The 16,381-nt window shown below is 40.2% G+C and overlaps 1 protein-coding gene across 2 annotated transcripts in view; it reads right to left on the bottom strand.

The window, feature by feature from the left end:
• CRB1 (crumbs family member 1, photoreceptor morphogenesis associated) overlaps positions 1–16,381 on the bottom strand; it is a 107,165-nt gene that overhangs the window by 54,067 nt on the left and 36,717 nt on the right. For both annotated transcript variants that reach the window (XM_014943297.1, XM_014943300.1), the window contains exons 3-5: positions 12,731–12,926; positions 9,111–9,250; positions 7,695–7,877 (exon numbers count right to left, since the gene is read on the bottom strand). In XM_014943297.1, the coding sequence (XP_014798783.1) occupies positions 7,695–7,877; positions 9,111–9,250; positions 12,731–12,926 (519 nt within the window). The remainder of the gene's footprint in view (positions 1–7,694; positions 7,878–9,110; positions 9,251–12,730; positions 12,927–16,381) is intronic.

Here is a 16,381-nt window from a genome sequence, read left to right as displayed (position 1 = left end):
CCTTTTTTTTTTTTTTCTAAAGCCCTTTCTGCCAGGTACTGGACTTAGAGATTCCTTAAATCTAAGGACATTATATGACTGTGTGTTGTGAGATCTGGGACCTTGTTGATGAAAAGCCATTCATCCCCTACTCTCTTCCTTCAAGGAAAAAAGCTTTTAATGCTAAAAAGTGTTTGTGTGCAGCACTGTTTAACACAGACAGATGTGCCAGATTCAAAATGTCCACTGCTTGCAGGCTCTGTCAATCACGTCGGACTACATTATACAACTTAACATATCAGTGTAACTACAGAAAATAGATCACAGTAATGATGGGCCAGCTGTGAAATTTTAAAGATAAAACTCTCTACATGTTCTGAAAATAATATTGATAGATGCTTTATAGTGTTTTAATTTCATATAGTTCTAACTCGAAAAAAAAAACCAACCCAAAACATCTTGACATTTGTACATTATTTTGGTGCTGAATAATGCAGAAGTGATGGCTGAGATCTCTTTGCATTTCCAATGCAACTTGCAACAAGGAGAGGAGAGATATTTCTCATGTAATACGTATTTCTTGTGAAACAATAGTATAGATTGATCGGTATATCAAGGCCCTAAATATAATTCTAAGAGTTGCAAACAAATTGTAAGGTCTAGAGGCTAATTCCATAAAGTGTTGTCATTAGAAGTTCATAGGGCTCTTTCCTTAATGATCATGGTTCAGCTTTTACAAAATTTAGCATAGATCATCATTGCCAGAAAAAAATACCCTTCTGCCAAAAGGTTCTCTTGTACAAAAGGAATAATAGGGACAAGCTGAAGTTTTCAATAAAGCTGAACTGTATTTCATTAAACAGGGTCCTCTGCATAGTTAGCACCCGTGCTAGGTTCGTATTTTGTACCTAGGATCTGAAACTATTTTAGTCTCTGCTTGGAGCACGTAACATATGGTAACTGGATCTGATAATGAGATACAAATATATTCTCCATGGGTTGTTGGGAGACTCCACTGTTCATAAGGTTATGTCATAACTTATGATCATATTGGACTTGAGTCTTTTTTTTTTTCTGAAGTCAAGATAATACTTATGTACTTCACAGTAATGATATAGGACTGAATTTACTTATATTCATGAAATGTTCAGATTTTAGTGAGGCTAAATCCAGGCTGCACAATATTGTAGTAAATACAGAAAGGTTATCTGATGGTATCAATATCATTTAGAGATACATCCTGCTGTTTTCTGAAGTGTCTACCACTAAATTGGAATTCTTTAATCAGTGATAAACACAAGGTAACTATTACAAGAAGAGTCTGCATTTAAACAGTCACTCTTGCAGTTCACTGTCATGCAGGGGGGCAAGTTAAGTCATAAGAATATTAATTTTTGCAAAAAATGGTATTATGCTTTCACAAAATATCACAATATATAGGTGTTAAGAAAAGAGCTGTCATGAATAACATAAGTCAGTCTTAGCTGCTGTGGTGATTTATATGGCTGAAGAATGTAAAAATTACACTTTCTTGCACTAAATGGTATTTCTTACAGTTGTTGAAGAGGAGCACTACGTGCAGTAGTAATGAAATAGAAATGTGCCATGGGTTCTGTAACGGAAACTGATAAAGGCATGGCAATTTCATGAATTCCTCCACTAATTTCAGTGTTTTGAGGTATGCTTCCTTCATACGGCTTTATGTTACAGAGTGTGCAAATTGTGAGTTCAACCTCAGCTTTCCTTCTGGGGGACTATCTAGAGAAAGACTAGTTAGACTGACCTAACAATGAGTCTGGTCTAGGCTGTGAGAAGCATGTAAGAAGTGATTAGTGCTTATTGCAAAGAAAGCAGTTTGATCAACAGCAAATAAAGAGACAAGCAAGAAACTAGTGAGCGTGCTGCGTTCTTGGAGTCTGAAATTTGCAAAGCTGTCTGCTTCTTTCCCTGGACTAGTCCACAGGTCTGGGATAAAGGACATACTCTGTCATTCGAAGAGAGTATCCTGTCAGGTTCCAAAAATTAAGCAAAAAAGAGGAGAAAGAAGAGCTCCATGACAAAAGCAGAGGAGGAGGGGGAAACTGAGAAGGAACCAATTCTTATGACAATGTGAACAACCAGGATGCTACTGAATGAAGAAATGTTAAATAGTACTAGAGGACAGAATCATTAAAAGCCTGTCCAAATGTTGTTTCAAGATCAGAGGCTTTAGTGGAGATGGGAAAAGTACTTTAAAGTCCTAATTGGTTTTTCTTTGTGTAGGGTTTTTACAGTCAGCAAGTGCCTGTCAGGCCCTGAGGGCATCCTGTGTTGATAGAGCCCTTGCCTGCACTGGTATTTTAATGCTGGAGCTGCTAGAGACTGGCTGGGAGCTGTGAGAGAAGGTCCTCCTCCTCCTTCTCCCCTGTGCTTTTGAACACAGGAATACATGGAGATCACAGAGTCTGGGTTGGAGATAGGGAAGCACTATAGAAATATCTCTAGGAACGCAGTCACTTCTTGCCCATGGTCAGAAAATAGCAACACTTTTTCATATTTTGCTGCACAACTGCCCAGCACCACAAAGTCAGTTTTGTAAGGGAACCTCTCACAGCAGCAGAACAGTTTCAAAGGGATCCTGTACTGATTGTGAGTTGAATTTAGGTAGAAAGGATGTATGTTTGCATCCCTGCTACAGCCTCTCTGCAGTTCTAGAGTTGTAATTAGTCTATAAATACATCAAGCCCTAATTCTGTTTCTCAGTGTTTCACGTGTATAGTACCCATAATTGGAAGGCCTCCTTCAACCAGCTAACCTTGAATGGGTGCTTGATAGTAGCAGCATTCTACGTCTTGAACCTTTGCTTGTATAGGAATAATAGTTACCTTACGGACCCTCCAGACCTGTTAATTTTGAACTTGAGTGCTTGTCTTGCCTGCAGAAGAAACCTGAGTCCCACTGAACAGGTGAGATGTGCCCTTGACACCTTCTTAATTTTAAAATTGTCTTTTCTCTCTGTATCTTTTCCTTTTTTATCCTCATTCTTTCCTTGAACAGTCTTGTCTTCTTCTAAGGTCTCAGAATCAAGAGAAATTACCCTTTTAAACTCGATGATGGGCCATGAAATAAAGGGAATTAACCTGGTGTAATGGAGGAATGATTAACTACAGTGGTGTGAGCAGCTGAATGACAGATGAGTAAATAAAAGAAAAATAAAATTTGGAGTTTGGAGACAAGATGAGAACTCTTGCTGCTCATCTGCTTGATTTCATTTTTGTAAGACTCACATTGCTTTATATATCTAAGAAAGATGGCAGCTCTGTGATTATTGTACTGATGGTTAAGAAGGGGATTTAAAAAATAAAAAACCCAAAAATAAGTGTATGAATTCTAAGCTTTCCAAGTTAGTGATAATGTGCCTACTATCCTACCCATTACTCATAAATAATATTTACGCCTGTATAATACTGTTACAGGCCAGGGGAGAGCAGTACGGCTGGCTGAGACATAGTCTACCCAGTCTGTCATCTGCTGTGTGGTCTGCCAGTAGCAGCATCTAAAGATGTGCAGGGAAACAGAAGCTCAATACCCTGTGTGCTTCTGTGTTCCCTTTGTCCAAGCCTAAGTGCAGAACTAGAGTCCAAACGATTCTGGTTCTGAGCACTGGTCCCATGACGTTCACAGTTCAGTATTTGGGTTGAGGTTTTCTTTAGTTAGTTGAGTGTTCAGTACTCTCCTATACTGGCCATTTATCTGCCTTATCTTCTGGCTCCAGGAGACAGTTACTTTCCCCCATGCATATGCCAGGAATTCAATACACATACGACACCAGTCTGATCGTATCATTTTCTCTTGCAGCAGTCCAACAGACTGGGAAAAGGGCCAAGGAGATTTAAAAGGGAAAAACAGAAAAAAAAGGCAAATAAATGAAAAGGCCAAAAAACATTCAGGAATTCATTATGCCAAAGCAAGCAGCAGTGCTGGTGGCACAACTGGCACATAGCAGATAACAAGACACCAGAAGTGGTAAGGTCCCCAGCAGCCAGCGCACATCTACATGTCAGCAGGCACCCTGCCTACAAATGGGTTGGTGGGCTCTGCTCTTACACTCATTCTCCTGGAACAAAATGGATGGTCTTCATCCCTGCTAGCAGCACTGACCCACCCGCCTGGGGACCACAGGCAGCACTGGGAGCCTTGCACACTCACCCCTCCCTGGGCTCAGTTCAAGGCTGGAATGTGTCACTTGATGGACCTTCCAAGTTCAGAGGCTCTTTAATTTTGACATGGTGTTAAGTTTATTACAACCTGGTGAAATGAGTCACTACCAAATCCATGGCTCTACCCTTCTCCTTTCCCACATGTTTTCATGAGGATAGTGAAAAGTTTAACCTTTCAAATAACAGTCTTTTTAAAAAATGTGCAGTGCTAGAGCAATACAATATATCCATGACATGAAAGGACACAGTTCTAGGGTAACTATTGCCTTTAGCTAGCAGTAACAAATCACAAGCCTTTTAAAAGAAAGCCCAATCTATTAAAAGTACTGTTGTGCTAGGGGGCCAGAGACCAAGGTAATAAAAAAGATCTTGGGCTTGCTACTGCAGAAACAGTGAGACCTCTTGAAATCTGAGTATCCTTGAACCCTTTGATTCAAAAGGGAGCTGGAGAAGTTTAAGCCTTCATAGAATCTGTGCAGGAATTTTCTGTCTTGGAACCAGCATAAGGCATATATTCTCAAAGACTTCGTAGATCAGATAAAGTCTCCAGACCAGGATTTTTATTTTTTTTTATTTTTAAGAATCAAATTATGTAAATAACTTTGTTTGCAGGTTTGCTCCTTCTAAGACTTTTAGTAGGACTACCGACTATGTTTCAAGTAATTTCAACAATCACCATCTATAATAAGATACTGCAAGATAATATTTATTCCTTTCTCCCAGCTGAGCAGGGAATTATTTTATCCTGACATAGGCATGTGTTTAGGCTCCATTATCTCCTGCCCTTGTGGCTAAAAAGTGCAGTCCAAAAGGTAGACACTCTCAGTTTTTCAGCTGAATTGTAGTAATTTGTTTGCAACCTTATCCAGTGAGTTCAAAAATGTCATTTTATGCTTGTTACAAAATCCGCAACTGTCCTCAATTTAATGACATCTTTCCATTGATTTCAACGGCTTTTGGATCAGGGTCTTGCAATGCAGGGTATGTGAATTATTATTTCTTTATATTACCCTGAACACTGAAGTATGATTTTAATGTTATGTGAGTGTTTTACTGAGGAAAGAGGCATAATAAAATACTGAATGTGATTGATGTGATTAATTAAAGAAAATGTTTGTCCTGTTTCAATAGGATTCTGAGGCTTATACCTAAAGCATATACAATTGTTCAGGTGTTAAGGCTGGAAGAACTCCTGACCTACAGCTGCAGAAATGTAGGACTTTAGCTGTCAATGAGATGTACTGATCCTCAGATGAAAGGAGTTGACCTTTTTGCCAGCTGACTGTTAGTTCATATACATTAGATAAGTATCTAGTGATCCCGATCAGGGGTTGATCTGCTACCTTGAATCATACTACTGCTATCAACTCTAGTCCTAAATCTTCCTTATTTCAAATTAAAACGTGTGCTTTATTGTGAATTTGGCTGTAAATGGAGAAATTATTTGTTACCTTCAGAAGTGAATGTTTCCATTCCACCTCATAGGGTTTTGTCAACAATTCTGACATACAAGGAGGCTGAGGCTCATTTGGAGCATATTCCATTTCAAAATTACCTGAAGGATGAAGAAGGGCCAGAGAGAAACGTGCGGTGCTACTGGGAGGATGGGGGATGTTGGCTGAGTTGTACCTAAGGGCTGCTAGAGCAAAGCCTGGGAGCCTAGTGACACTTAGAGCAATCCTCCTGTTTTCCGTATAAACAAGTAAATTCCTTGACTATATTGTATCTCACACAGGCTAGCAAGAAGAGTTTAAAATTTAGGCCCTGCTGAAAAACAAAGGCAGGGAAGGAGCTAGTAAGAGTAGCAAGACTAACCTTGTTTTGCCATTACTTTGCAGCATATTAAGGAATGATGTTTCACATGCAGCTTTTACAGCCATCCGTGTTAAAGATTATGTTCTTCCTTCCTCCAGCTGTCTGAGCACACTGTTTGGTAAGAATAACTATCTTGGGGTTTTCCTAATGAAAGTTATATATGACATTCAACAGATATGTGGATAACTAAACTTACATAAGGTTTTAAAAAATGTACTGTTATTTGCATATGAAGTCAGCAGAAATTTCAGGGTTTCCAAGACTTTTCCATACCAGTTAGAGTCTGCCTACCTGGGTCTACTGACTCCCAGAGGAGTAAAAGAATCCTCCACGTGAATGAAACCAGCAGAATCACAATGCAAATAAGGCAGGTGAAGGCAATTGATAGGGAAGTGGGAGGATAAAGAATGATGATTATACAAGGAAAAGCCTTCTGGGTTGCCTGACAGAGTGTGGGAGCTTTTAAATCAGGGCAAGAGGAGAGGAAAAGAAACTTGTGAGCTGGACATCACTGGAAGGAAGCAAAGAGAAAGAAGTGGCATGTGAGGAGGTAAGAGTGCTTAGGACAGCCTGGGGGATATTGCAAGCTTTAGTAGAGACCTCATATTATACTCTCTTAGGCAGAACAAAAGTACAACAGCAACGCTTAGTGACAGGATAAGGAAGGACAGTTAAGGGGAAGGGGTGGAACAAAAGCAAACAAGTCTCAGTGATACTTTGAAGAAAAATAAATTGGGAATTCAGAGTGAAATCTGTGCTCTCTGTGTACTTTTGTATCTTCTGTGTTGGAGACATTGGTTGTGTAACCCACTGGGAGACACAGGAAAGTTTGTAAACCACTCAGGACACGTACAGAATGAGAAACTGAAGACTGGTTAAATTCATCTAGCTATTATGTATTTTTTTTTCCTTCAGAAGGAAAAAGGGACTGGAGTTGATAGAAAAATACTGTAAACCCAGAAGTGTACAGACCAAACCCAAATTGTTTGTGGCTGTGCTAAATAGCATAGGCTGTGTTACATGCAAATGTCAACACATCTTTTTTAGGATTATGGGTATCTGTAATTTCAATAGGTTTTTTTCCCTTAAGAACACAGCTAAGCACACAACTTGAAATTATTTTTCACTTAAGCTATTGAATATCAGCAACACACGACATTCCAATTTTATACAAAATGTTGTTTTGTGCTCAGATGAAGAAGTGTTCCTGCCGGTCCCCAGTGCTGCTATACTGAATTACACGAGGACAGAAACACTGAAAGACTGAGAGTTTTGTTTCATGGTTGTTTTCTGAAAACACTCTCTTATTTATTATTCATTGTTTTCATTCATGTCGTATAGCACCAGCGCGTAGTTAATTTCGAACTCATGATAACACACCCGCTAACTGAAGTTGATGGCATAATTTAAGCAAAGGCGGTTATGAGCGATGAAGCTTTGCAGCCAAGATCGTGGGAGAGACCAGGTCTCTCTCCTGGTGCCTGGGCTGCCATAGAGGCTGTGCTCGGGGCCTGCTGCTCTCTTCCTATGTTCAGAACTCCCTTTATTCCATACAACGTGTGCATGGTGACCACCAGAGGGACCCTTTGCACTTTGGCACCCTAAAACACATGACATTTAAAAGTTTGATTTACAGCCAGGCCTAAAACAGCAGGATATTGCAGTACATCATTTGCTAAGCTTTCGCCAAAGGAATCTTACCGGTGAAGCCTGGTTTACAGCTACAGATATAGCCTTCGGCCTTGTCGTAGCTGAAGGCTGGTGGTAGGCCCGGGATGCTCCCGTAGTGGCTGGCCCAGGATCGCTCCACGCAGTGTCCCCCGGAGAGGCAGGGGCTGCTGCTGCACTCCCCGATGTCCTCCTCGCAGCGGGAACCCGCGTAGCCTGTGGAGAGCCGTGAGGAGAAGGTGTTTGACTGGTGTGCTGTCCCTTCATTCCAGACCCAACAGTAGCATTGTGAACATCAAATGCACTTGGTTTCAGACTCTGTTATGTGCTAAAAGATTCCCTCTGCTTCTTGAAGGTACGAACGTTTCCTCGCGGGTCTCTGTCAGGGCTCTGCAGCGGGGTGTTGTTACAGCTATTCTGTGTCAGTGAGCTGAGCTTTGCCAGGCTCTACAGGCTTTAGGAAGTAAGATGGAGATCTCTGTGGGTAACAAGGTGCTGCACTGTGCTGTAGATACACTCTCAGGTTGTGTGAAGTTTTCCTTTTACATCATCTCCCTATGACACAGGAAAGCAGGGAGTGTGAATTGTTTGGTGTATGCAAAATGCTTTATCTGGAGTTTGAAGTGCCACAAAACTCCCTGATTTCTGGAAAATGTGAAGGGTTATGCCTAATTTTTTAGGTTTCTAAGGGTTTTCCCATTTCTAATGCAACCAAGAACTGTGTAGTCCCACAACACTGGCATTTACTCCTCATAGTGCACCGTGTCCCTGCATCCTCGGTAAGAGCACAGACGCTAAACTTTCTAGAGAGACTTCTTATACTTAGTCCGGATGCTGAGAGGTTCACAAAGTCTCTCAAAAGCACAGGGTCTGTGTCTGCACTGGTGGTGCAGGAGCCTTTTTACAAATGGCTGGACATGCAAGCATTGCTGGTAGAGGAGAACACAGGCCAGCATGTTTCACCCTATACTGTTAGACAGCTTGCACTGGTGATACGAAGGAGACTGGTTTCCCAACGTAACACTTAGTTTAATTTTTATTCATAGACGGAACATTTTGCATTGAGAAGTAAGTTTTTAGACTGGTTTAAAAGTCATGCTAATGAAGACTAAAAGAGAGTCAGGAGCAGTAGTGATTCATGTGTCGTAGGGGTTGAAGGATTAAGCAACTGGGAGATAGATCCCAACTTTGATCTATCTCCTGTCTTGACTCCATAATATTGGTACTTTTGTTTTGCCCACTTCTGCTGTGCAGGGAGATCAATCCTTAGCTGGAAAGAAACTTTACCCATAGGGCTGTGACTCATGATGAGTGAAACTCATCTGAACAAAAGCCCATAGAGTATTTTTAAGGTCATGTAGCTTCAACCTTTTATTGTATCAGCAAACAAATGAGGGTGTACCTACAACACGAGGAAAGAAAGTGTTTATAGGAGAACTTAGAGCTTACCTGGCCAGCAGTGGCATGTGTAATTGTCAGCATTTTCCTCACAAGTGCCATTATTGTAGCATGGTTGTGACCAACATAAGGGAGTTAGGGTCTCACAGTGTAGGCCCATAAATCCAGTACCGGTACAGTTGCAGCTGTACCTGCAACACAGAATGCAATGTTCACTCTAGCTGGAAGTCAGGAGATCTGAGCTTTGTTCCTGAACCCGCACAGGCTTCTTGTGCAGCCTTGGCTAGCAGCTTGCACAGTTGAGTCCGGGCTCAAGACCACCATCTGGTGCTCTAGGAGAAACCGCAGAAATTGGGAGCCAACAATGAGCTTTTTCCTGAAATATGTGGTTTTGTCTGGGGGGAAAAAACCTGCTTGTGAATTCAAATTGGTTTTGGCAGATCATTTCTTCTAAGAATTATTGATCTTTTTTTCTTTTCTTTTTATTTTTATTTTTGGGGGAAAAAAGTTTCTGTGATTTCCAATGCAATTTTTGTAGGCTTAACATTAGTCACAAAAAGAAGAGGGGAGAGGCAGTAAGTGTGTTAGTATCCCTTTCTCTTGATCTGGTAGAAATTGAATTGGCAAAAAACATAAGGCAATTTCTGTTCCTTGACTAAGTGATATTTTCTCTTTGATGAAAAACAATATTTTATTGTTAGGTTAGACAATTGCTTGCATAGTTCCAATAATAACAGTAATACAAGATTCCTTTTGATACCAATGTTACTATTTAGGGTTTACAAGTAAACAAACTAGTATTTATAAACAAACAATACGCAGGTAATTGGTAACGTCTGGGTTTTTTGTTTGTGTTTTTTTCAGGTGAGTTAATTATTATAAAATATATAACTCCTCTGCTTAGGTCATAAAGTATAAGAGCAACTTCTACATGTCATAAGAAAAGACAGGCCTTTGCAAGATAACTAAGTTAAATGTGTATGCTTGGATGATCTTTGTCTAAAAGTAATTATCAGAAACAAAAATTTATTCTTATATTGTTTTATTTTACATTAAAATTATACAGTGGTTATTGTACAACTGAAATCACGGGGAATCTTGCTGAACAAGAGATAAGTGTACTTATTTCATAATTTCTGTGCTTAATATCTAAGTATTAGACTTAGAGTAAATACATGGAGAGAAAGCGAAATTGTTGAACCTAAGGGAACATCAGGGAACAACTGGCTCCTGTAGTCTAACAGACCAAAAAGCGTAAACTTTTTACTACACTATTTAAGTATACATAAGCAGAAACTTCTGGCTGGCCAGTTTATTACTAGTGTATGGATTATTCTTAAATCAAAATCAGAGATGATTTAGACCAGGTGGCATTTGAATTTAGGATATAAAAAGTAATGAGGAAGATGTGAATCAGAAACATAATTTTCATTCCAAGGTACATTCTCAAAACAGAATTCTCTTCTGCTGTATTTTTCGCACATTTCCTCCATGTGCCTTCAGTTTGGTGCTGTTCACCTTTGTGGTGAAAGATTTTTTTCTACCTTAGTCTATACTCCCTTTTTTTCTTTAGTGCAGAATTATGGAGCAGGGAGGAATGTTCATGACTCACTGCTCAACGTGAAGCCCCACCTGTGAGCCTTTTTTCTCAGGTATCTTTAAGTGTTTGACATTGCTGTTGACCTTCGGAGATTCTGAAGGGTGCTCTGCTTGTGGGCAGGCTGTGACTGAGCACGTAGATGGCTTTTTCTTTTAAGAGTCATATTCTGAGACACTCTACCTAACATATTTTTGGGCTCCTTGTTTGATGGTCTCACAATATGCAGAGAGCAATATGTGCAGATGTTCTTTCCTATGCAATCAAAAGATCATTGAAGATCCTGGGACTATTTCCTATGAAAAAAAAAAAAAAGGCTTGGAGCATGCAGAGCTACCCTCTGTGCCTGCACACACCATGTTTTGTAGGTCCAAATAAGGCGCCTCTGTAAATCGTTGCATTTAAATAAGAAATGTGCATTACTGTGAAGCTTTTTTTTTTTTTTTTTTTTTTTAAGAGGCCAAGTTCTACATTTTTGCGTTTATGAAACCTCACTGGAAGATTCAGTCTGAAGTCTGGGAGAGAATTTTGTTTGGTGTTTGTATTTATGGCTTTAAACGCTAAATCTCTCGCCTCACACACTTCTGTGAGAGCTGGTGGCACACACAAAAGCCTCAGCTGTACTGTAGCCTTAGTCAGAAAAGAAAAACTACTGTTTAAAGACTACAATTCTTCATTTAACCCAAAAAATACACAAAAGGAAGGAAATTGCTAGACACCCTTCTGTTTTGAATTGCTTTGTTGTCCGACCCTTTTCATCATGTAACAAATGTGGAAAAAGCTCCAATCATTCTCCAGATATCCTGCAGTATTACAAGCCAATTAAAATTGCTCTTACATGTACCTCTGCTTTAAAAGCTGGGAGAAGAATGAGCAGGATTAAGTCTGGCCTGAATGAGCATCCCGGTTGCTCACCTCATGCGTGTATCCTCAAAAGGCTTGCAGATTCCTAAGTGGGTCTGCTCTGCACTAGTCAGGTACGAGGTGACCTCCCTCTCCCCGCTGTCCTGCTTTAGCTACACTGGAAAACAGTAAATTGCTTTATCCTGTTCAGAGTCGTTCCGCGCTGCTGAAAAGGAGCTCCACAAGGTTGGTGCCATGTCACCACACTGTACAAAAGCTCATTCCCAGAACATGATCTCTTCCCCCTCTCCTTCGAAGCAAGCAGGCCTTTTGCTGACATGACTTTTGGAATGATTTTTGGGGCACTAAAAATCCTCAAAACTGCTTATAAAAATTGGAAAACACACAATACAGGCCAAATCTTCTGCTGGTGAGAGGAGTGCCTGCATGAATAACTTTCAAACTGTGCTTATACATGTATTTTCAGTTTGGGAATCTCATGCTGAGTATGCAGAGCCAGTATCAGTGGATGAATGCCAGAGCTCTGGCTGCCTGGGCTGCACTTGGACCTCTGTGTAGGGCTATTAACAGTAGGGGCAGAAGCTCACTTTTCTGTTGCCTCGTATTCTTTTTATCTTTTTTTTTTTTTCTTTTTCCATGGACTGCGGGTTGTTTTGAATAAGGAGCTGTTGTCCTACATTCCTGTGAAGTTCCTGACACATTTCCTAATGATACCTATTACTATGGTTACTATTATTACAGTTTTCCTCTGCCTCTCTTTTCTAATACTTCTGTCTGTCAGCATGGGCAGCTGCTGTTGGCAAATTCAATTTTATACACTCTCACATCTCTCTTGGAAACTAAATTTTGATGACTGTTAGAAACAGGATTCATCTCTAAATGATAATGCTCAGGGCAAGACAAATAATATATTGTAAATACGTATATAAAGTATATATGTATATAAAGTAAATAAGTATAAACATGAAAAATATACTTCTTGGTCAGTCTTTGCCATAAATATTTTTGTGTCCTATTGGCTCTGACACCTGACTTGCATTCTATAATCCTTTTCAAACTTAAACTGAAGTCAGTGCAGGATGAGGGGGTGAAATCCCCAATTTGAAATCAGCTACCGGGCAGTGCAGGCTCTCCTAGCACTCCCGACTGCAAACAGAGGAGCTAATAGCACAACCCAGCTGTTGGCATTACCCAGCTGTAGCAGACATACCCGTTGGCATCATCCGTGCAGTGTCCCCCGTTGAGGCAGGGCCGGCTGGCGCACTCGTCGATGTTGGTTTGGCAGAGGTCTCCCAGGAAGCCTGGTGCGCAGGAGCAGGAGAAGCTCCCCAGGGAATCGCGGCAGGTCGCGCCGTTCAGGCACGGCTCCGATGAGCACTCGTCGATTTCCAGCTCACAGTTTGTACCTTCAAAAGAAAAGAAAGCGAGCAACTCCCAACCTTAGGAGACAGTTAGTTTTGGAGGTCTCAGCAAGGACTGTTTTAAGTACAATATTCACATAATCAATTTTTAATTTTTTTTTTTTTTTTTAGCAATTGCCTATTTTTAAAAGGCATTTCCTCCTCAATGTGCATCGCAAGACTAGTTTTTTCAAGGACTGGGAGAATTTACAAAAGAACAAACGAGCTGTTAGTCACAGGAATAGGTAGAATAGCAACTTTTGTGTTAGCTTGAACATGAAAACAGAATGAATTAATTTCCAGATTATTCAAACCATGTCACTATCATATTTGTATATTAAAGAAGTGACTCTGAATTAAATTACTTCAGAAGAGTCTGTTTAAAGCTGTACGTTTAATTGAATTCTCTGGGAAGCTTTCTGTTTAGCTGTGGTTTATTGTTTCGGGGTTTTTTTAAGAATTAGCAATGTGTAAATAAATTGGTCTATGATGCCGTCTTTGCAACAGATCAGAATCTTGAGTTTGCTCTTCAGAGATAATTTATGGAACTAAATCAATTCTAATATTAGTTTACAGCTATTTAGGAGAGTTGGCAGGTTAAGTATACATTCCTTATCTCTATCACAATCCAGGAAACACTAAGAAAATGTCATAATTTCATAATTAATTTCATAAATAATCAAAGCAGCTCCCGCTTTGATTATTTCAGGGTTTTGTATGCTTATGCACTTATTTAGTACTTTGAGTAATAGTGATTTTTTTTTTTTTTTTTACAATAATTTTCACTTGCCAAGTCAATTTGTTTTAGCAGCTACAGCACTAACCACAAAAAGATGTGAAATGGCAAATTACAATGAAGAAGCTGCTTTTAAGCAGACTTCTCTATTTTTAATTTGGTTTACTAAAGTAGCAGTAGTATTGTAAATAGCTTTCAGGGGAACTTTTCTACTGCAGCCCTGATTAGGGGTCCATGTTTTTTGGAGAGGGAAAGTTTTCAGTACAAGATGATGGGGCAGGTTTTCAAAAGATGGGAACAGACACATTTTGATGATGGGTATTTTCTCAGCAATTTATTTAGGAGCTTGTCTCTAATTCTTTCATTGTACTGTGTCCTGCTGTGGAATTTGTACATTTTAACTCAGAACATCTTTCTCAAACCACTAACATTGCTAATATTTAGCACTGTTACTTGATTATTAATTTATTTCAACCCTTTAGAATGCAGCATCTTTGTTTAAAAAAATAAAACAATAATTTAAAAAATCCATATTATGGATAAATACATGAAAATATATTAAAATGCCAAAAAATATTTGAGGCTATTAGTCATAACTATTTTTTATTGTATTTAAACATTGAAGTCCAAGTTAGTCTTTCCAGTAGTTAAGAAATACTACTGCTGTAATTTTGCAGACTATATTTTTATAGTTCCTGGAGACCACATATAGAACAGTGGATGGGTGCAGTTGCCAGTCCCGTGCCTCCAGTTTAAGGTTCACTGGTCAGCTAGCCACTACTTTCAGCGGGAGCCTGCCGTGAGACCCTAGCACAGGAACGCTCTCTTAAGGCTTTATGGTAATGTACATTACATCCAGATATAGTGAGCAATCCCTCTGTGGTCATTGCCCTGTGAATTCACTGTAATTGTAAACAATGTGTTTGCAGAAGTATGTCTAGTGACCGTAAATCTGCCAGAGCTTGTTAACAGCTTACTGCGAACACTAAAAATCATGTGACAAAACAAGCCCTGTTCAACAGTTCAGCCAAATTTAAAACTACAGGCCTGAAAACAGCCTGACGATTAACATGAGAACACAGCGTTGTTGTTTTGGTTCATGTCTTTAATCTATCAAGCCCAGTAACCTGCCTTCGGCAATGTTGCCTCAAAAGAAAACTTCTCTCTGTATAATGCATCCAGCCAACGCGATGTGCCACGCAAACGGGGGGAATTCCTTCCTAGCCTCCTCTGAATCTGCTGTCAGGCTTTCTTATATGTGAAGAGGAGAGATGAAAAGATTAGATCTGCATTGCACCTCAGTCTAACATTCTGTCATAAATATGCTGTATGCCAAATATCATATGCCAGAAATGAAAAAAAAAAAAAAAAGGCACCAACAAGCCCTGCCACGGTTATTGCACGGGGCTACAGCAAGAGCAAAGGCATCCTGTCCTAGAGAAGGCAGAGTGTTTCACCAGATACCAAACCGCACAAGTGGTTTGAATTGAAAGACTGGGAAGGTGGGTATAAGTGATATTTATAACTTTTGCGGTTTCTTTGAAGAACTAAGATTATTTCTTATACTGCTTGCTTTTCAAACAAGTCCTACTGTGCACTCCTTTGTACAGCCCCAGTCAATAAAAAGTAAATGCAGGAAAAGATGAAAGAGAAACAGGCAACATTTTCAGACTTGCCTGCCTACAGATATATTGCAAAGTCACTTTCTGGTCAAAGATGCTAGAGGTTTGTAGGCTCAGTGTAATTCCAGGTGGACCTGCCTGCTCTTAGTATGGCTGGAAACTGGTATCCAGGTCACCCCTTCTACTCTCCTGCACTATAGTGCTGTGCTCAAGCACAGCAAGTACAGAGGGCTGTCCCCAAATTCCGCAATCTGTATGTAGTAATCTTAAATTACATTATCTTGATTGGATAGTGCCAGATAGCTATTTTCTAGGCATCAGATTTAAAATGGCAGGGAGTGAGCTCATAGGTATCCAGGTCACCCCTTCTACTCTCCTGCGCTATAGTGCTGTGCTCAGGCACAGCAGGTACAGAGGGCTGTCCCCAAATTCTGCAATCTGTATATAGTAATCTTAAATTACATTATCTCGATTGGATAGTGCCAGATAGATATTTTCTAGGCATCAGATTTGAAATGGCGGGGAGTGAGCTCATAAAAAATATTAGAGGGAAGGAAGAGTTCAGTTTCTTGGAGCGAGGCTTGTCCTTTTTGTGCACAAGTCTGTGCTAACCCCCAGTGATCTGCATGCACGCACAGATGTAAGTTGTTATGGGTCTTGCAACACTGCACTGACCAGGCACAATCTGAGAACAGTGGGGCTCAATCCAATCAAAGGTTTTGGTGCCAGCCATTTATGAACCGAGACAAGCACTCTTTGGAGGTATGTACCCTCTGCCAGTCTCTGTTTTGAAAACCACTTGAAACGTGGGCAGTGCTGCTGGGCTCCTTTCACATCACCGTCCGGCCGTTTGGAGTCCTGGCCTCACCTGGGCGCGAGGCAGGGAGCGTCGTTTGAAACTTCAAAGCTGGAGAAGGAAACAGACTTTCCACTTTGGCAATTGTTGCTGAGGGACAATGCTGTTTGCTGTTGATATCCGCAGTGACCCTGCCATGAGCTTGTTGGGAAGTGAGGTCTGTACTTGAGGTACTTCATCCCACGGTAGAGGCTGCAGCGCCTTTGAGTGCTTAAAATTTACGATGCATCTACCCTAAATATTTGTA

Source organism: Calidris pugnax, unplaced genomic scaffold, assembly GCF_001431845.1.
Source record: "Calidris pugnax isolate Ruff unplaced genomic scaffold, ASM143184v1 scaffold63, whole genome shotgun sequence".
NCBI lineage: Eukaryota > Metazoa > Chordata > Aves > Charadriiformes > Scolopacidae > Calidris > Calidris pugnax.
Note: the sequence above shows the minus strand (reverse complement) of the source record. Positions and strands in the feature narration are given on the sequence as shown.